At 31.5% G+C, this 22862-nt stretch overlaps 1 protein-coding gene across 1 annotated transcript in view; it reads left to right on the plus strand.

Moving 5' to 3' along the window:
- The first annotated feature begins 388 nt into the window (after nucleotides 1-388).
- Nucleotides 389-22862, plus strand: part of LOC115875899 (sphingomyelin phosphodiesterase-like) — a 37999-nt gene continuing 15525 nt past the window's right edge. The window contains exons 1-7 of the mRNA XM_030891464.1: nucleotides 389-667; nucleotides 7262-7395; nucleotides 10420-10555; nucleotides 13013-13174; nucleotides 14400-14524; nucleotides 21912-22063; nucleotides 22352-22430. Coding sequence (XP_030747324.1) covers nucleotides 619-667; nucleotides 7262-7395; nucleotides 10420-10555; nucleotides 13013-13174; nucleotides 14400-14524; nucleotides 21912-22063; nucleotides 22352-22430 — 837 coding nt within the window. The 5' untranslated portion in view covers nucleotides 389-618. The remainder of the gene's footprint in view (nucleotides 668-7261; nucleotides 7396-10419; nucleotides 10556-13012; nucleotides 13175-14399; nucleotides 14525-21911; nucleotides 22064-22351; nucleotides 22431-22862) is intronic.

Here is a 22862-nt window from a genome sequence, read left to right on the forward strand (position 1 = left end):
ATTTTTATTTAATTTAAAACATACGAGGAATAATGCCCTAAATTTTTTTAGTTTACTTAAAAACACCCGGTAAATCAAATGTTTTAGAAATCCTCTTAGATTTATGTACTTCTTTTCTAATATTAATAGTATAGGTACAACACAAGTTTAATTTTACTAACCCGATATTTGTTTTCTCTCACATTTGACCATCTCAAGTCAAGGCAAACCTATCTGAAACACTCTGTATGTTCCAAATTTATTGACCATCAACATTCAAGATCAACCAGTTGAATATATTATGCATATGGTTTTATTCTCTTTTTAGATGTATTTATCGAACAAAAAAAAATCAACAGTACTTCTCCAAAGATCGTACACATATAAATATTGAAGAGGGGAAGAAACTACCGACAAACAGTGCAAAATTGTTTACCTCAGAACCATTCTGTTGCATTTTGCGTTGTGGTGCGGTCGTGGACAACCTTGAGTTACTACTACAAGAGAAAAAAAAATCGAATTAATAGTCGGTAGCATCTCTGAAAATTCGCAAAACAAGGAATCACAAAATTTAAAATGAGCGATTTCTAAAAAAATTCTGCGTATTTTTTTTAGTTTATAGTGTCGCAAAACCGAGTGATGGATATTATTTTTGTTTTGATTGCTTTTTGTGTTTTTAAAAATGCCGGTAAGATTTTTCATTAATTTTATACACTCTCTTCGATAATTTCTAATCACATAAGAAAAAAATTAGACTTCTTGTGTAAAAGAAAGTTAACTAGTTTGGGGGAATCATCATCTCTCTGTCCTCCTGGAAAAGCCTCCTATACAGTATGTCCCCGGATTGTCTTTACAAGAGGAAAAACTTTTAATATTAATGTAATATAAAAAACATCTTGAGAAAATGCCTTCTTTATAATTTTTTTTGCTTGTTTAAAATGGTTAATCCCGTTTATAATTTTCCAAATTTCTATGGCGTTTGAGAGAAAATTAAAAAATAAACATGAAAATATGATTGAATTTTTTTGAAATCCTAAAAATCAGAAAACGTTTCTATGGTAATATAATTTCATTTTCATCCTTGGTATAGTCTTTGATTTCATCCTTTGATAGATGGTTATTATTAATTTTGACTAAAGTCAAATTTTTTGCTGTTTTTAAAGTATCATATGTTCTGATAACTATTATCACCTTTTCCATATTATTGAACTAAATAAAATTTGTGCTTCTATAATCTTTGAATAAGAAGACTAAGGAAGGAGCATAATGCTATCCATGTATTCATGCATGGTGGGCGGAAAAAGCTCTCTAGGGTGGGTATCCTTGACAGTTCTGTTTGACGATTCATTTGACACATTTGAATTTGATTTGAAATTTTGTGGATTTGTCAGTCTTTACGGAGATTATTTTATGTTATTTATTATTTATTCTACTACTGATAGTTGTATAAAGGTAGTAAATCTAGATGGAAATTGTGGCAGCACTTAAATTAACAGTGACACTATCGCGATTTATCGAAAAAGACTCTAAAATAGTTGGTTGTGGAGCGTGCGGTAGATCTCGGCAAAAATTGAGTGAAATAATGGAACAAGTTTTCGCTAGTAAGTGACTATATAATATACATACGTGTAGTAAACCGATCATTTATGAAATTCACTTAAATTAACTAAATCATATATTTTTCTTGCATTTTAGTTTTTATTTATTACTTGTCAAAGATGAGATGTCAAAGAATTTAGATACGTTAATTTGACTTACCTGCTTCAGTAGCGTATCGGATGTTTGTGTTAATAAATACTTATTATAACTTATCTATTTTTATTAGAATTATATATTTTTATAACAATTTTAATAACTACCAACATTTATTCACAACGTAAAATAAAACAACAAATTATTGAGTCTACCCCGCGTCTACCCTACATCATAGTTTTACATTTTTTAAATAAAATTAGAACGACACTGATAGACCGGAATTTAAGTCAGCCATATTTGAGGCCCATCGCGGTGTACCTAAGATTTTTGATATGCTCCTTCCTTAGTCTTCTTATTCAAAGTCTATAATCAAACGAGATTATGTTACCATAGAAACGCCTTTTGATTTATAGGACTTCATAAAATTCAATTATATTTTCATGTTTTCTATAATTTTCCCGAAAATGGTATGAATAATTAGAAAAGTTTAAACGTTATTAACCATTTTAAAACAAGCAGATTTTATTATGAAGAATGCATTTTTCTCAAAATGTCATTAATATAAAAAACCTCGTGTAAAGACAACCTGGGACATATTATAGAATATAAAATAATCTCTTGATTTAATTAAGGCTTTAAGATCGTCCTAAAAGAGAATGCTGCAGTTAGTTGTTATTGTCACACTATTTTACTAATGAAGCCTCTGAAACATTACTAATAACTATAAACTTGTTGGTATTTTTAAAGTCCTTATACCGTATGATTATATATATGTAAAATGATTTTATATGTAAAATTATATGGGAAATGTCATCGATCCTCATTTCATAGCCATTGCTGACGCCGTTTTTATTCGATCATACGATATTTGAACCATGTGATGTATTTTATTACATTTGTTGTCTATTAACACTATCTTTTACAAAAATTCTACAAAATGTCACCGGATTGTCTTTACAAGAAGAAAAACTTTTTTATTATTTTAACATTTTGAGAAGAATGCATCCTTTATAAAAATATTTGCTTTTCTATAATTTATCCCGTTTATTATTTTCCAAATTTTACACCGTTTTAGAGAAAAATAAAAAAATATACCTAGTATTAACTCCCATAGATCGAAACGCGTTTCTACAGTAGATAACATCATTTTAATAATCATTCATTTCTTTGGTAAATGGTCATTATTAATTTTAGTTAATGTCATATTTTTTGCTCTTTTAATATATCTTAAAGAAGCACAAAATTTATTTAGTTCAATTCGACGAAAAAGGTAATTATTAAAGCAGAATGTATGTCTGTATGACGTTAATCAAAATTAATAATAAACATCTATTATTGAAAAATAATAATTAAGTCATAATATATTATATTACGACTTTCTGGAGCACTAAAAACTTTCATCCCTTTAAAGCTGAAATTGAGTATAAAATTTATTATTAGTGAAAATTTGTTACGTCGCAAGTAAAGTTTACAGGACCTATCTGAGCCCGCATCATCTGTCCAAGAGGAAATAGGTATAGTGCATTATTTTAAAAAACAAATCTTGTTCTACAGGGTCCGGCAATAGTACATCGGGCATCTGTAGCTCCTAGATTAAAAAACTTGAGAATTTTATTTAAGTGCAAATCTAAAGTATGTACCAGGATTTATTTCAGGAAAATATTTTAACTTCTATAGGGTGGCTCAAAAAAGTGTGAGTGGACCTGGATTATATTTTTAAATGGAACACTCTGTATATTATTGCATTTTTGGTTTCCTTTCAGATCACTTTACATAACCCTAAGATATGAATAAATATACTTCGATAGTTTCAGAGATACTAAAAAATAAATCAAAAATATATATTTTTCAGTCCTATTTAAAAAAAAATTAAAAATACAAGAACTGTTCTGAAATCAAAACTATATTAGGTATTTACTTTAGATGGCCTGTACTTACTTTGCTATAATTATGAAAATCGTAAATCATACAGGATGTTCAAAATTCTACGCCAAAGTTTCTAAAATATAAAATAATTTTTCTTCGTTTTTTTAAATGGAACACCCTGTATATTATTTTTTCAATAGACCGAGAATTAAAAAATGAACATTTTTTGTATTTAGAGTATTTCAAAATTTGTAACGGTTTCGCAGATATTTGCGGTTTTATATTTCATATGGCATTTTCCACAGTAAATTTTTATCAAAGATACCCAATGATTTTTCTCTAGAATTTTACCACTGAAAGCGCCATATGAAATAATACTGCGTGTATCTGCGAAACCGTAAAAAATTTTGAAATACTCTAAATACAAAAAATGTTCATTTTTTAACCCTCCATCTAATGAAAAAATAATATACAGGGTGTTCCATTTAAAAAAACAAAGAAAAATATTTTATATTTTAGAAAGTTTGGCGTAGAATATTGAACATCCTGTATGATTTACGATTACCAAATTTATAGTAAAGTAAGGACGGACCATCTAAAGTAAATACCTAACATAGTTTTGATTTCAGAACAGTTCTTGTATTTTTAATAATTTTTTTAAAAAGGGCTAAAAAATATATATTATTGATTTATTTTTTAATTATCTCTGAAACTATCGAAATATATTTATTCATATCTTAGGGTTATGTAAAGTGATCTGAAAGGAAGCCAAAAATGCAATAATATACAGGGTGTTCCATTTAAAAAAATCATCCAGGTCCACTCACACTTTTTTGAGCCACCCTATAGAAGTTAAAATATTTTCCTGAAATACATCCTGGTACATACTTTAGGTCTGCACTTAAACAAAATTCTGAAGTTTTATATTTTAGGAGCTACAGATGCCCGACGCACTATTGCCGGACCCTGTAGAATGGTTAATTTTGTTTACACTTTACCAAATTTACATACATACTCTTTTAGAAAAAGATAAAAAAATGAAAATATTATGTTTCATTAGAAGTCCTAAAAATCAAAACGTATTTTTATGGTAATATCATTTCGTTTTCATTTTTTGATAGTTGGTTATTATTAATTTTAATTAACGTCATATTTTTGCTGTTGTTAACATCACCCCTTCCGATAACTAGTATCACCCTATCCGTAACATTGAACTAGATAAAATGTGGGCCTCTTTAATTTTGTTACAACCAATTCTATTTTTATTTTTTCTAAAACAGTATGGAAGTTTGTACGTACGTATGTACTTTGAAGTTTGAAAAATTATTAATGGCATTAACCATTTCATAACAAGCAAAGTTTTTTTTTTTATAAATAATGCATTTTTCTCAAAATGTTAATAATAAAAAAGTGTTTCTTCTTGTAATGACGAGCCGGGGCCATACTGCATAATAAAGGACATAATTAAGATAGGTACCTATTAATTAATCTCAGTTTTAATTTATTTATTTTAGTAAATTCAACAAAGAATTAAAAAAAGGAACCGTAGATTTTTTTGTATTTTAGAGACACTCATCACTACTAAACATTTTTTTTTCAAATAATACTTTGCAAATATCCATAATTTATTTATTTTTACGATTATTAGCGACAACAAACCTGTCTTTAGTAATTGATGGTATAAAGTTCGTTATAAAACAACTCAAGGATGACATCAACGTTGGTCAAATTTCCGAAACACACACTTATTATGTATGTACTTTGAAATTTGCATATTTGCGTGTCATAAACACAGCAATTGCAATAAAAAAAGACTTTTCGTGTTATTTTTTTTTCTTATTACATTTAACACCTTGGAAGTGTAATTTTATTTAGTTATTTAATCCTACAATTTGTATAAAAAGAAACAATTAACTATGATCGTATCTTAATTTTACATTTTCGTGAACCTTCTCTACAATAATTTATTTATTAAATCATACAAGAAGCAAGTAGGCAAAATGCATTCACCTTAAATTAGTGGATTTCGTAATGCTGTTTATTTTAAACATAGCATAGAAATGTCGATATTGCAAAAGTTGAATTCTTGTTTAATTTACTTATATACTTACCTATACATACTATTTAAATCAAATAAGAGCTATTTACATTTGAACACATGACAAAAATTCAAAGATATTTAAACTCAAATTTAAATATCTTTGCAAAAATGATGTGCTATTATTGACTTGCTATTATAGATGTCTCTAAACTCTATGGTTTATTCCCATAAATCTCCAGACTGGGTGACTTTTTTGAAAATTTACTATACATTATTGTTTTATATATAGGGTCTTCTTCAAAAGCTACTCATCCCACCCCTATAACTTTATCATTTTTTCAGATAACAATACGTGATTTTGTATGTTTTTTTAATAAGGGGCCGTCCTATGCCGGAAACACTGTGACCTGTGAAGCCTTTCCCTAGTTTCCCTTTCTATGTGTCTATACCTATTCTCCTATCCCTGTATTGTGCACCAATTTGTGTAGGTCTTTGATAGGATGGGAGCATAGTTCCTCCGGTTCTAGCCTTTGCTTCCCAAATAAAAAGTGTAGTTTGCGATCCAGAGCCTCGCAGTGGCATACGAGTATTATGTGCTCTGCTGTTTCAGGATCTTTATTCCAGTCTGCAGCAAAAACTTGCTTGATACGGGTTGAGCTTGTTCAGGTAACCCTTGAAAGCCATTTGTCCTGTTAAGAAACCTGTTGTAATCCGCACTTTATTCCTGCTAAGCATTAGCAGTTCCTTTGTGGTTTTAGAATTAGGTTCTCGGATAAAGGCCTATGGTACCGCTGTCTGTTTCTCCAGTCTTGTATGTATTTGATATAAATCAGAGCTGAATAACGTATTCAACTAGTTTCGATCACTTCCTGTTTCACCGGAAATTACTACAACTTTTGACATTCTGAATAAATTTACATCTCATATGTCAACTTTTGACAATTGCGCTTGAAAATAGTGTCATGTGTATGTACTATTAATTTTTAATCAAGGAGGCATAGAAAAATAGACTTGACTGTCTAGTGTTTTTCGTTATTTTTTCTGATAGCCGGTTAAAAGCTACCTAAATCGCATTTTTAATCATAACCCAATTTTTTCAAATGAAGTGAATGGTCACTCATTAACATACTTGGAAAAAGCTTTTTTTTTACGAATAATTTGGTACCATATACTTGCTATTTGCAGTCAAATTTTCGTTATGAGCGCAAGAACATTGAAATTTAAGTTGTTCAGAATACCATTTTCTATCGAATATAGTAAAAAATATCGAGGATGAGGATACAATTTTAAAATCAAAATTTGTAGTAATTTCCGGTGAAGCAGGAAGTGAATAATTGAAGAGGTGGCTGCAATAGCCAGGTAGCTTCATTTTGCCCTTTAAAAAATAGTCCGATCGTTGCCTTCAACAATCACATATCTGCATTTAACAGTACATAAATGGCAACGTTAGTTGAAGCTGCCTTGCTTTCGGTTGTAGCAAGAACCGTGCAGCTTGAAGCTGCCTACTTTGGCTAGCAAAATTTCTGCCTTCTGGTTATTGCAGCCATTCCTTCAATTGAATACGTGAATCAGACCTAATTTTTGATATGATTTTTTTTGAAAGAATTAAATAGTTATGGATATTTACTTTTGAAAAACACCTGGTATACATTTCAAAGGCTATCATTCTATTGTTTTCAGAACAAGCTCCTTTGCAAGAAACACCTCCCTTTGAATTCGATGATGGTTGGAACTATAAATTACCACCACATACATCGCCTTTACTGAAGGGGTCTGAAAAACATTTTTTGAAACCCCATTATACGTATGGAAAGGTAAGAGGCCCTTATATTAACATTGATACAACTCACAAACTAAAAGAAAAAATACTAATTGACATATTATACTGCCCCGTTAATGAAAAATCCTTATCTGATGCTATGAACGTTAAAGTAATGTTTGATGGAAGTTGTCTTGATAAGTTAAAAAAAAAATGTTAATATTTAAAGTTGTCGATGAAGTTAAAAAAAATAAAAATAAGTTAAAAAAAATTGTTAATATTTATACAGGGTAAGTCTTAAACAAAACATTTTAATACTCGTTTTAATATTTAGCGAATATGTTTATTTCAACCCCAGGAACACACACAGGAACAGGAATTCTTCCCAAAAAAGATGTTGAAAATCGTGCATTTTCTTTTAAATATTTATCTACATTTAGAAAACTTTTTAGAACTGTCTGGTTTACCGCAAATTTTCCCACCGTATAATTTCTTAACCTCTGATAATAGTGATAATATTACAATCCGAAAGAATCCGGTAGCTCTCATTTTTTTTTTAAATTAATATTTTTTTTTTAATTTTCAGACTTAAATAACTGGGTTATTTCGGACTTATTTGAAAAACGGTAGAGAGAAAATATGTTTCTTTTATCGAGATCTACAAGCCCTGAAAATTACTGCACTTAAGACTCACCCTGTATATAGGGAATTTTGAACTTTATTTAAGAATCAGATTTACACTTGAGAGCTATCTATTGTCTATCATTATAAAACAAATAAAGCAAGATAAGCTGTGTTTTACCGTGTTTTTGGTTCGCCTTTAGTTGAAAAATAGATATTTTATTTTTTTTAAGAACAAGGCAGTATACTAAGGGTCGGCTTTTCTGGTCTTGGGTTCTGGTTTCCACTTGGTTTCCATGTGTACGAAGAGTACGGTCAATACGCTTAGTAAAATAAGATGTACTGAATAAAGACAGAAGGCGAGTATTTTCCCAAGCGCATGGAATCTAGCGTCAGATTAAGTAGTTATGTAATAAATACTTCATATTTTTGCTCACTCCGACTTACTAGATTGCCATAACGACTCACTTCTATACATGTAAACGCCGACCTAAAGGTTAGCTTGCCAGCGGGGTAGGGGTCAGTCCTACAGAAATTATCATCCATTGTTATTTCAAAGACTACTCTGACTATGACTTTTTTTAAATCATACGACGGATTTTGTGACTCTTTTATCCTCATATCTTTTACTACATAGTATCTAGATGCCACGCCGTAAGTACCTGTCCAATATTTTATGGCTTTTTTAATTTATAAATTTAATGTCTTTTTGCATTTTATTACAGTCAAGCTATCTAAAAGATTTTGTTGGCATTTAAAGCAATTCAAATCTGAGCGAGAATGTGATAATTATCAAAAATTGTGCAACAATCGTTATGCACTATGCAAAACAACAAATAAATGTTTGTTTAAAATATTAACAATTTTATTGTAATAATAACAACCTTATCAACGTATTTTAAATTACCTTAAATTTAAAAGAAATATACACGGTGTCCCAATATTCCGTGAACATAAAATTACTACGTATTTATGGAATCAAAATATATTTATTGGACACAATTTACTTCTATACAAAAGTGCTTCGTTTGTCCGCTAGAGGGCATCAAACATTAAAAAAATAAACAGATTTTTTCAGATATTTTAAGAAACGTTATTCCGATTTGAATGAGATTTTGGCTGTATATATTTTGCTAAGTGTTTTTGGCTTTCACAAAAATCAAGAAAAAGTACGGGAAGGGTGAAAACTACCCCCACCCAGGGTTCGGAAGTAGTTAATTAAGACGTAATTTACCTGATCAACTACGTGTAGTTTTTCTTCAAAAACTACGTCTTTTCTCGTTCATTAACTACATGAAAACTGCGTTAATAAACTATGTATTGATATTATGAATAAATTTCCTTTGTATGAGGTGTAATAGAGATAATATGATATTTCTTCTGTTTTCTTAAATACATTATTTGTTTTTAAAGCTTCAACTTATTATAACCTCACCTCAAACCTTTGACATTTGATAGTTACATACATAGGTTACATAAACTACACCCTCTACATAAACTACATTAACTACATGTAATGTAGTTTATGTAGTTTTTAAAAGTGACATGTAGTTTTCCGAACCCTACCCCCACCCCTATATAAACTTTAGTATAAATATTTTCCAACTCAACCGACGCGACGATCGATTTTTTTTCGTAAAATGGTCCCTACCATTTACTACATTTTTTGCCTCTTGTTAAAAAAATGCCACCGCGTAAATATTGTGAGGAAAAAAGATATTTTTCCAAAGCTGACTTCCAAAAAATGTTTTTTGTCACATCAAGCTATGAAGGCGCATAAATCTATTATGCTCTAATAATCTAGTTGGCAAAAATATGGCATTTTATGTTATTATCACAAATAATATTTGACAATAAACTTCATAAAAAGCTTAAAAAATAATAATTTTTAAATGAATTAACATTCAGGTTTATTTTTGATTGATGCCCTCTAACGGACAAACGAAGCACTTTTGTTTAGTAGTAAATTATGTGGAATTAACTTATTTTGATTAAAAAAATACGTAGTTGTTCTATGTCCGCGGAATTTTGCAACTCCCTCTATATTTTGAAGGTCTGTTTTGGTAAAATAAATGCTGCAAAAAATTTTTTTCTCAAAAATTATGCGATGTGGCGTTTTTTTTACAAGAGACAAAAAATGTAGTAAATACTAGAATGACCATTTTACGAAAAGAAAAATCGGTCGTCCGTCGGTTGAGTTGGAAGATATTTATACTAAAATTTATGTAGGGGTGGGGGTAGTTTTTACCCTTCCCATACTTTTTCTTACTTCTACTTTTGTATAGAGGTGAATTGTGTCCAATGAACTTATTTTTATTCCAAAAATACGTAATAGTTCTATGTACTCGGAGTATTGGGACACACTGTATAAATAGATTAATCATTTTTAAAATTAAAACATACTTATTGTAGTCAATTGTAGTAGCTATATAAATAAAAAAGTTTTATATTTATATAGGACCTTAAGGTTGAAGGCCTCAACGACAATGATGATCGTAATTCTAAGGCTACTGAATTCAGAAAAATCATAGCATTTGGATCGGATAGTAGGGACATTATTGGCTTGAATGTCACTTGTCCTGTATGTGAAACAGGTAAGGTAGTAATTCCCATAAACTATTTTTAATTGAGATAAAGAAAAACGCAGAAGTTATTTTTTATTATGTTAACCGTTTTTTAAGAAAAACTGGGTACACAGGTTGTGTAAAAAACTGAGTTTACCTATACAAATTGTATACAGGGTGGCCCGAACTGTATTCCGGAAACTTTGGGAGCATATTCTGCAGATAAAAAGAAGTAAAAAACTTCTTATAAATGTATGTCCTAAAATGCTTAGTTTCGGAGATACAGGGTGTATAGAAGTTTCATTTTTATTTCGATTTTTTCAAAATAATTCCTGAAATAACGTCAATATTTGGATGAAAATTGGTGTCTGCTAGTTTTTTGACATGAGAAATTTGATTTTGATTATGTCATTATGACTCCTATTTGTAGAGGGCGCCACCTACATGTGTTTTAACTGTTTTGAAGAGTAATAACTTTTTGTCCGTACCTGTATAAAACTACTAAGTGAAAAAATATACATTTTCGTATTTTTTTATGTGAAAAATGTCCCTTAGTAAAAATCGTTACGAGCAACCGTTCTCGAGGTATTTAGAATGGGAATAGTCAATACATGTCATTATTGACAAAAAATAAACATGTTGAGTAGATAGTTATCTGACTAAAAAGATAAATTTGGAAAATTTTTATTTTGTTAAATTAATCATAAAATTTTCTTCGAAAAACAGATGATTGATGATGATTTGGCACAAAAACATTTCATATTTATGATTTCCGTCTATTAACTATTTAGTCAACATGTTTATAATTTATGTCAATGATGACAGGTATTGATAATTTCGATTTCAAATATCTCGAGAACTATTACTCGTAGCGATTTTTAGTAAGAGATCTTTTTACGTTAAAAACGTCGTAAATGTATATTTTTTGACTTAGTAGTTTTATACAGGTGCGGACAAAAAGTTATTACTCTTCAAACCAGTTAAAAATATGTAGGTGGCGCCCTTTATAAGTAGGGGCCATATTAACATCAAATTCGAATTTCTCATATCAAAAAACTCCCAGACACCAAATTTCATTCTAATACTGATTTTACTTCAGAAATTATTTGGAAAAATCGAAATAAAAATAAAACTTCTACACCCTGTATCTCCGAAACTAAGCATTTTAGGACATACATTTATAAGAACTTTTTTACTTGTTTTTATCTGCAGAATATGCTGCTGAAGTTTCCGGAATACAGTTCGGACCACCCTGTATATTCCAGACCAATTACTTTTAGTTACGTAATCGAGAGCGCAATTTTTAAATTCATTCTTGCCAAGCATGGACATATTCGGTGTCGGCCTGACTAACTGGAATTCAAATTACTCGCTGGGGAATTCAGGTAGTAGCTCTGCTGTAAAAAAATGTCAAGTTGCCACATTTATTTAATTTCCTGACATTGTCATTCGCGTTGACACTTTAGTTTTACTAGCAGACTTTGCAGTCGAACATTGTTCTTTCTAGAACTTCTTTTAGTGCGAAGTGGTACAAGATAGCTTAATAGCCGTAAAAAAGTCATCGCAACTTTATTAGAATATTTTAAACGAAAAAGCGGTAGTAAGGGCTCTTAAGTGCTGTTAAGAAGGTGAGTTTTGTTGATGTAAATTATAACTGTTTATATTATATTGTATTGTATTGACTAAGAGTGGGTCTCATGGGACCCTCCACTGCGGCCGCGAGGGCCTATTGTGGCTCAGTTTCTACAAGCTCTATAATTTAAAAAGAGCGTTAAAGTTCACCCTCAAGACCCAGCCTTTTAACATAGGCCGTTATGTCATTCCGTTATGTAATTCTAGTCCCGGAACGTCGCACCCCTAACCCATTCACAGAGCCTGTCTCTTGCAAGATTTTTTGGAATGCTAAGTGTTGGTTCGTGGGCCCACGAATGGCGAGCCTGCTCCAATTTTGGCGAGAGAATCAGCACGTTCATTTCCCTCTAGACCGACATGTCCCGGTATCCATATTAGCGACGCTTTGTTCCTGTCTCCTAATGTATTGAGTATTTTCTTACAATGAAGAATCGTCATAGACGTACTTTTCGTTGCCTCAAGTGCATTCAACGCAGCTTGGCTATACGAAAATATGCATATTGTTTTCCCGGTGTATTGCTGTTCTACAAGCAGTTGCGCACATGTTTCAATAGCATATAGCTCAACTTGGAAAACTGTGGTGTGTTTTCCAAGACTGTGGTAGATTTCAGTCTTTGGACTGCTGCAGTAAATTCCTGCGCCAGATCCTTTTATATAATATTAATATATAAACAGTTATAGTTACAACTCGTTATAACTCAAGAAAGGGGAACACACAATAGATCTGTAAAGTCGCATAACCCCATGATTAACCCCTAATGATTAACCCCCCTGATTAAATCTAGACATTCTACATTTAAAAAAAAAGGGGGTACTAATAAGATATACGTTATAAAAAAAGAACTCTTCTTCCAGCTGCTCAATTTTTGAAGAACCAACTGACGGCTGGCGTACCATTCGACATGATCAAGCAGTACTTTGTCTTGATTTGTGCCGGATTCACCGACATGGAGGTTTGTTCCGGGCTGTTCGACTCCTATGGACCGGAATTGTTGCCAGTACTGGCGATTATCTCAGGTATTTCATCGAATTTTCAATCATTACGAATAATTTCTCATCACGGAGTTAATTTAGTGTAACCGATTAGGTTTTCTGCTTATTTATTGTCCCATTTGATGGTTTAATGTTCGTAACAATACATAAAGTTAATACCAGGTGTCGTTCAGAAGTGGCTCACCCCTATAACTTTTTTTGGAATTTTTTGAAAAAAATTTTGGATATTTTTGAAATTTTTAGTTAAAACATAATATCTTCATAATACGGCAACATATACCGGGTGTTACATCGTTGAGCGGGACATAGGAAATCCCATGTAAATTTTAATGGGGTCAATTATATTGGCTTCCCTAATTATTTTAGAGAATAATTCTATTTAGGTTTATTGAAGAGCACTAAAACCCACATTCAAAAGAATAACTTTAGATATTTTTGATTAGCCCGTTTACGAGTTATCGCCGATTTCTTTTTAAATATTTCTCCTTTCTTATGGCCCTGTATTTACTTATGAGCACCAGTCAAGGTAAAAGATAACTGTCAAATGAAGTTGTCATTTAATAGTACCTAAATTAATAAGTTATTGAATATTGTAATAATACTATAATTAACCTTATAATTGATTACTTTATTTTACTTTAATTCATATTAATTTGTATTTATAAATACATTTTTAAGATTTCCGATGTAGTTTCCAATTCCAATGAGTTTTCAATAATAATAAAGCACTAAATAGGTAAATTTCTGAAATGACAACTTCATTTGACAGTTATCTTTTACCTTGACTGGTGCTCATAAGTAAATACAGGGCCATAATAAGATAAAATATTTAAAAAGAAATCGGCGTTAACTCGTAAACGAGCTAATCAAAAATATCTAAAGTTATTCTTTTGAATGTGGGTTTTAGTGCTCTTCAATAAACCTAAATAGAATTATTCTCTAAAATAATTAGGGAAGCCAATAATTGACCCCATTAAAATTTACATAGGATTTCCTATGTCCCGTCCGTCAATGCAACACCCGGTAGGTAATATATTAAATTTACAAGAAAGAAAACCCAGAAAAGATACAGTGGCTCTCAAAATTTAAGCGAAAAATCATCTTTTTTTAATTTTCAAAGTAAAATATCTCTCGGTTATTTTAGACTTATTTGAAAATCGGCAAAGAGAAAATATGTTTCTTTTATCGAGATCTACCAGCCCTGAAAATATTTGCACTTATTTAACGCTCATCTTATATATTCTTTCAGATGCAAGGGATGCTTGTAAGCTTTTACTAGGAGAAAGTTGTGAAAACTCTGAAACTCCCAATCACGAATGGACTGTAGAACTTCCAGATAATAAACCAGAAATCAAAGAGCCTCAATTACCAAAGGTAACCTAATAAGTACATAATATACTACAAAATAATCATTGATGTTTGTAATCAAAAACTTAACTGATAATTTTAGTCAAAAACTATACGAATTTTGCGCTTTTTTTTGAACGTAAATTTTTCTATAGTCGATGCTGAAATTCTTGAAACTACATAAGAACAGGTAAAATGTACAGGGTGGGTCAAATTCGACGCTTTTAAATATAGGACCCTTTTCTATAGAAAATAGACAAAAACTAATATCGGTGTCTGCAGCTCAATTTTTGTCAAAAACATGATGGTGAAAACCGCATATCGATATCTGTTACCGTTTCGGAGTTACGGGGTGTTTTTCAAAAATATGCATTTTTAACAAATCGCTGTAACTTTTTTGCTATGGAAAATTTTTTATTTTTATGAAAACATTTCCAAATCATCTTTTTACGTACAATTTAATGGTTTAAGTATAATTTTTTAAAAATTGATAATTTAAGAATTATCAACAGAAAATTTGATTTTTTATATGGAACACCCTGTATATTTTGAATTTATTGAAAATAATTTAAAATTACCTTTCCAAAAATATAACACACTTGATATGTTGCTCGATTCCTCTTCGAGATATGGAATATATAAAAATTCGCCCGCTTTAAATAAGTAGGCTTTGAACGGCACCGGCTGTAATGCAAAAAATTCTAGCTGTGAGCATCAATTAAAACGAAAATAATATTGGCTATGAGAGATGCAGAATTTTATAACAATTATAAACAAAATATATTTAACCAACATCAACACATTTAAACTATATCTAATAACAATAAAAATAAATAGCATACCAAGACATGAGATTTTGCTACAGGTGTTCGACATATCGACTGTCTTCTGTTATGGACAGACGGGACCGTTTTTGAACATTCATCGCGGAATTCATTAACACAGTGGGGGTGAAAGATACCCTTTCATAACTGCTAAGTATTTATAATTATTGTCTAGATTATACGTAAGAATAAGGAATCTTTATTCTTCCGCAAATATATCCATAGGATTAGATCCATGGACACTAAGTCAGGCGGCTTCAACGGCCAACGGCTGGGATCTTGGTTAGCTATACAATTATTATTCTTGAAATTGGCTGCAAAAATTTGCTGATAACTTCAGCGTTGCTGGAAAAATATGTTTTCGAGTTCCATTAAGGGCATATCATCAATATGGGGTACGAAGCCTACTAGTTAAAAGTGGCGAACTTTTAAAAATTCTGTATTTCGAAGGGGATTATAATAAAATATCAAGTGTGCTATATTTTTGGGAAGGTAATTTTAAATTCTTTTCAGTTAATTAAAAATATAGAGGGTGTCCCAAATAAAAAATTAATTTTTCTGTTGATAACTCTTAAAACATTAATTTTAAAAAAATTATACTTAAACCATTAAATTCTATGTAAAAAGGTGCTTTGGTAATGTTTTCATAGAAATACAAAATTTTCCATCGCAAAAAAGTTACAGCGATTTGTTAAAAATGCACATTTTTGAAAAACACCCCGTAACTCCGAAACGGTAACAGATATTGATGTGCGGTTTTCACCAACATGTTTTTGATGAAAATTGAGCTCCAGACACCGATATTAGTTTTCGTCTATCTCCTATAGAAAAGGGTGTTTCCATTTAAAAACGTCGAATTTGACCCACCCTGTACAGAGTGGTCCACTAGCCGTATAGAACCTGCTTTAAAAAATATTTATAGAATAGCCCTACATTTATATATATATATATATATATATATATATATATATATATATATATATATATATATATATATATATATATATATATATATATATATATATATATATATATATATATATATATATATATATGACATAAGACCCCGTATTGAGCCTTTAACTAGTTCTGAGCTGGGGGTTGGCAGATAAAGATCGTGCTCAGGCATTCCTAAGTGGATAGTTGTGAAGTTGCCTTCGGGAATAGCATATATGTGCGTGCGGATTAAGCAAACGGATTCAAAAATGAATAAAGAAGGAAGAGTCAGTATTTTGAAATTTTTAAAGAAATTCTGGCAGTGAGTTCTACTGTTCAGTCCCAATAAATATCGAACTGCTCTCTTTTGAAGTTTGAAAATACGATCAAATTTTGTCGTGCAGCAAGTACTCCAGCCAGAATGGAAGAGCATAACGCAGATGCGACTCAAAAAGGGCATAATAGACTATTCTAGAGGTTGATAAGTTAAGTTCCTTAGAAACTGATCTTATCGCAAAACAGGCAGCGCTTAGTTTCTTTGATAAAGCTTCGATGTGCAAGTCCCATTTTAACGAGTTGTCTACAACAAGTCCTAAGAATTTCACAGAGTCCACGACGTCAATAGTGGTGTTATTAAGTACAAAAGGTTGTATAGTACTTTTATATGACAAAACTTTAGTTTTTGATAGGTTGAGGCATAAGATATTAGAATCGCACCAAGATTTAATGGTGCGTAAGTCACTGGATATAGTATTATATAGTGCCGTAACATCTGGGCCGCTCCAAGTGAAACTAGTATCGTCCGCAAAGAGGCAAATTTTACCGCTGATGTCTAGATTTGCAATGTCGTTGATAAACATCAGAAACAAAATAGGGCCAAGTACTGAACTCTGAAGGACACCACATTCTATAGGCTTACAAGAAGGCATAGACATATCAATCCTCACAAGCTGCCTTCTGTTGTCAAGATATGACTTAAGCCATTTGAGCGGCGCTCCCCTGAATCCATAGTATTGCGATTTATTAATGTTTTATTATTTGAATGCTTATTCAAAACGCCTGTATTACTTATAGATGATTACTTCTTACATAAAATATTAACCCTACTTTTTAGAATTTTAGAATCCTAAAACAGAACTTTTGTGATCAAACATTTTTAAACGACCTATAGCCAACAAAAGATGATGGATAACTGGTAAACGGTGGGAAATGCGAGAACAATACAATAAAGAACAGAATAGACGATTGTAACAATTTAAATATGCGTAGAGGCTACCCGTTTGTAAATTACCAATATTATAATTTAATAATTTGTTTACAACAATCGAAATAATATGAGATTAATTCATCAAACGGGTAATTTGCAGTCAGAGAGAGCAACAATCGACAAAGTTAATTACATATTCTGAATCACAGCGGAAAATGTTACAAAGGTTATTTAATAGAATCTGAAATGATGACGGTAAAATACTTTTTTTTCTACAAACGTCAGTAAAAGGATCATTTTCAAGCTTTGAATAAAAATATTAAGGAAGGATTAATTCCGGTTTATTAATGCCGTTCTTATTTTACTTAAAACGACTTAAGGTAAATGTACCAGTGCTCGTCACATTAAGAAAAGTTCATAATACCCTATAATACGTATGGTGATATATCCAAATTATATGGTATTGCTTATGGTAATAATTTAATTTGTGAGCAGTCATTATTCTAGGTCATATTTTTAAGTTTCTGTAGCCCCAATTATCGCTATATATCTTTTTTTTTCTTAAGTACACATTGTCTCAGTATTCGTTACCCCTTAAATGCAATTGTCCCAGTTATTGTCATTATCGTGTCCGAGTAATCGTCATATTTAAATGACATACTGTATTTATAGTAAATATGGAATTAATATTTACTTAATATGAACAATTGTTGTTTTCAAGACTTTTTTATTCCAGTACATTTTTCGTGCACCCAGCTCTTACATTTCATGCACTGGATCATGCCCACTTGAGAATATTCTTGAAGGTTTGTTTTGTTTTTTAATACTTGTTTTCTTTCTGATTGTTAAAGTTGTTTGTTCTATCGAAATTTTATTTTGCTTTGCAGTTTTGTTTTAAGTTAAATATTAGTTTTTCTTCTGAATCTCCTTTTTCGAAGGTTTCGATAATATTTAAGTTCCTGAAAGATATAATGAGAGGCATGAAATTTATCTATTATCCATATATTATCAATTAAGATGTTTTCCTGTTGTAGGCTTAAAACGGATTGTGGTCCCATTTTTATCGCGATAGGGTCTGTACAATAACCTTATTTCACAAAGTTGTTCTTAATGGATCAACCATTATTAACAGCTTCAATCGTTTTACGCGTGTTATCTGCGGAATATTTAAGTTTTCTTACCATATTATCTAATAATACCAGAAATCTTCACCACCATGTCCCGGTATTCGTTATCTCTAACATATATTTTCTTTAAAATCCCGAAACAAATTGGTATGGCGGAGACTGGTACGTATATTCTTACTGCTTAAAATAGCACCATTAAAGATAAGGTCTAAGACATACTATCAAAACTAATTAATCTATACGCAATTAGAATTTTTACTTCCATGCACCAGTAACCTTCATACATATGTGCTTTTATTAGGCCTAGTAATAGGCACACGAAAATAAACTAAAAATATTCTTTAAATCTTCTATAATCGCCTAAAGACAGCAATTTTAATATCAATACAAGTTATTTAATATAAAACGTGCATAATTAAACTTTATTTTGTATACTTCTAATCTATTATATTGCATCTAATCTATTATAACTTGCATCTTGCATAGAACCAACATACTCCCAATCACGTACCAAAAAGTAATGCAGAAGCGAATTACAACATGTGCATTTTGTAATAGCTGTCATTATTATAAAATGCACATGTTGCGAAATCGACTAAATAATTTCTAATCTGTGAAATATATAAAAATTAAATATTTAATTAATTTATAAATATATAAAAATTCCTAACTGTGATGAACTAAAACTGTGATGTGACAAAGAAAGTGGCGAACACTGATACAGTGCCGATTACTGGTACACTTACCTTAATACATGTTTTTATGTAACATAACCAACCCAACTCAATACTCAATAATTTGTTGGTTTTCTTTTAGTAGTAAGTTTTTTTAACATTGATAAAAACATCGTTTAAAAACTCGTGCTATTGGTTTGACTTATTAGGCAGTAATTCAAAAGTACCTTTATTGGTGTCTTCTTCGATTTCCTACCGGGAGAAATTCATTTGCGCTACCGCACCGGCTGGTAATAAGATTTCTATGTACAGGGTGTCCCATTTTGGTTGAAATCATACGGTATCTCCATTATTAGTGAAGATAGAAGGGTGCGGTTTGCACAAACCTAAAACTAGAGCAACGGACGGCAAGGCTAAACCTATGCAAAGTCCAGAGACTAGCATGTGTTTGCATCACAGGAGCCATGAGAACCTGTCCAACAGCAGCAATGGAGGTCATTCTAGATCTAACACCACTGCACATTGTCATTGGTAGATATGCCAATGTGACAATGATTAGAATGTTCACTAACGGAATTAGTACTGGGAGAATTGTCAGATCAGGGGCTTGGAACACCCTCAAAAAGGAAAGCAAATAATCTAGGTAGGAAAGGAGCCAACACTCCACTAACTGGACCAGAACCGTTCTGCTTTCCAAGTGGTAACCAACTCAAGGCGGAACTCAAGAACTTGGAAGATTCCATCCGCAACCTGGAATGGAAATCTTGCAATGGTCTAAGACACTCGAAGAAGTTTCTGAGGGCTTATGATCAAGAAAAATCACAGATCTTCCTGGGTCTGAGTAAGAACAATCTTCGGATTGTCACGGGGTTTTAACAGGACACTGTCTCATCAATGAACACCTCAGTAGATTGAAACTAAGAAGAAACGGCGAATGCAGATTCTGTGGGGAAGATGGTGAAACACCAGTACACCTCATCACTGAGTGCGCCGAGACGACAACCATTCGTGCCATGAATTTTGGTACGACTGATATTGGAGATGGAGAACTACCCTCTATAAAACCGTCCCAGATACTGGGTTTTGTCAAAGCCCTGGGACTGTATGATGAGTTATGATTCAAGAAAGGGGGACACAATGGATCTGTAAGGTCGAAGTGATTAACCCCCCTACCACTCATTCTAAATTCTAAAAATTCTAATTGCACAAACCTGTCCCACTTTTTTGTCAAACGGAAGATGCCGTAAACAAAATTTTCATAGCCCTCTTCGTTTCCGAGCTACAGGGTCTTTTTGAAAATTTTGCAATTAGGAACACCCCCTGTATCTCTGTTATTGTTAAAGCTATCGAGAAGATTAAAACTAGAACTTTTTACGTAGAATACCTTCGCGTAGTCTGTTTTTTACCAGAAAATATTTTTGAAAATATGAACTAAAGTTATGTTTTTTTTAAATGGAACACCCTATATATTTATAAATCATATGATCTGTCTTGCCATAAGCTTCTCAGAAATATATATATATATATATATATATATATATATATATATATATATATATATATATATATATATATATATATATATATATATATATATATATATATATATATATCACTCTATATTTATTTTCACTATTTACTGCAATGCTAAATTATTAAGAGTAAGAACATTTCTAAAAGTTTAAACCAAACCAAACCAAACAGACTACGCCACTGTATTCTACGTAAAAAGTTCTATAATAAGCAGTTTTCGCCTTCTCGATACCTTTATACCAGAGATACAGGGGGTGTCCCAAATTGCAAAACTTTCGAAAAGACAGTGTAGCTCAGAAACGAAGAGGGCTATGAAAATTTTGTTTGCAGCATCTTCCGTTTGCAGCATCTTTCCATCAAAAAAAGTGGGACACAAGTTGTGCAAACCGCACCCTTCTATCTTCACTAATAACATAGATACCCTATGATTTCAACCAAAATGGGACAAACTGTACGGGTTGCGTTTTATGGGGATCTCGTTTATGAATAGGATGCAAAATGCAAATATAATACCAGTAATCGACACTGAATACAAAGATGCGGTTTTCACATCCTAGCCAACTTAGTTCGTGAAACACAGGGCGAAATTGAAAATGTTGCATTTTCCGACCCCCTTCGTATCTCTGTTATCTTATAACTTATCGAAAAGGTGAAAACTGAGTCTCATAGATTTTTTCACGTAGAATTCCGCGGCATAATAATCGAAAAAATCAACATTTTTAAATTCGCCCTGTATTTCAGGAACCAAGGAAGCTAGAACAAATATGTGTAGTTGCATGAAAAAGTAGCATAATAATGTAAAAACCGCATCTTTGTCTTTCTACTCATAAACGAGAAACCCCATAAACACATGAAAATGGGACACCCTGTACTATATCTCTAGTTCTAGGCATACGACCCACACCAAATCTTAGTGAATTAACTTAGGGCCCTTAGAGCTTACCAGAAACGTTTTGTATAAAAAACAAAAGATATATAAAGCAAAACAATAATAATATTTTCTATTTTTATGCATATACGTACCCCCAACGCAACTTTTATAAAATCAAAAATTAATATTTTGTTTCCAGAAAATTGAATTTTTATTTGAATGAATACCTATTCTATTTTTAGGCTGGAAAGCCAGTGTTCAAAGTTTTACAATTATCGGACACTCATTACGATCCAGATTATGTTGTTGGATCCGTGGTGAATTGCCAAGAACCACTCTGCTGTCGGTCACACAGTACCCCTAAGGAGGACGAAGAAAGAATTTCTGCAGGGAGGTAGGTACGCAACATACCTTAATATTTAACATATCACAAATCACATATTTTCTAACTAAACCCAGTTGCCAGTGATGGCTTTGAAATAAAGATCGCTGTCATTTTATATGTAAAATTATATGGGGACTGTCATCGATATCATTTCCATTTACTATTTTCTACGTCGACTATTGTCTATAAAGATTAAAATATGTATAAACATGGTATAAACTATTCTGTGGTATAAAGTAAAATATAAGTTTGATCCAAGCAAAGACTACATCCAAGTTTGATCTATTTCTCTTTCAGATGGGGTTCATATCAAAAATGCGATGCTCCCAGAAGCCTTTTGGAGAATATGCTTAACCACATAGCCTTAGAACATCCGGTAAATAATTTATTTTTTGAAACTTATTTCTATAGTTTTATATTTTTACAACTATACATCAATTAGAACAGTATGTAAAGCTTTAGTAACAAAAGATTATTTTTATGAGTTATTTTAATGCCCATATGGAAACCGTTTTTTTTTCGATCATATCGACATAGTTTTTTTAACATAAAATGCACTATTTCGCATATTTGAAGTGAAAATTCATCTTACTTCTATCTGTCCGTCTGAGAACTACATTCAGTATCTCTATCCACGTGCCGAGTTCGGTTCCAATCGACACATAATTAAGAAAAATCCTGATGATTTCGTCCATTTAGAGGCATCGCACAGTGTGAAATTTACGGGGTGTATCTGGAAAAAAATATTTCAGCGACTCTTTTAATGAAATATTAGTCTTTTTCGTTTTTATATAAGTTTTTATACAAA

Source organism: Sitophilus oryzae, unplaced genomic scaffold (assembly GCF_002938485.1).
Source record: "Sitophilus oryzae breed Bouriz unplaced genomic scaffold, Soryzae_2.0 scaffold_1396_pilon_pilon, whole genome shotgun sequence".
Taxonomy (NCBI): domain Eukaryota; kingdom Metazoa; phylum Arthropoda; class Insecta; order Coleoptera; family Curculionidae; genus Sitophilus; species Sitophilus oryzae.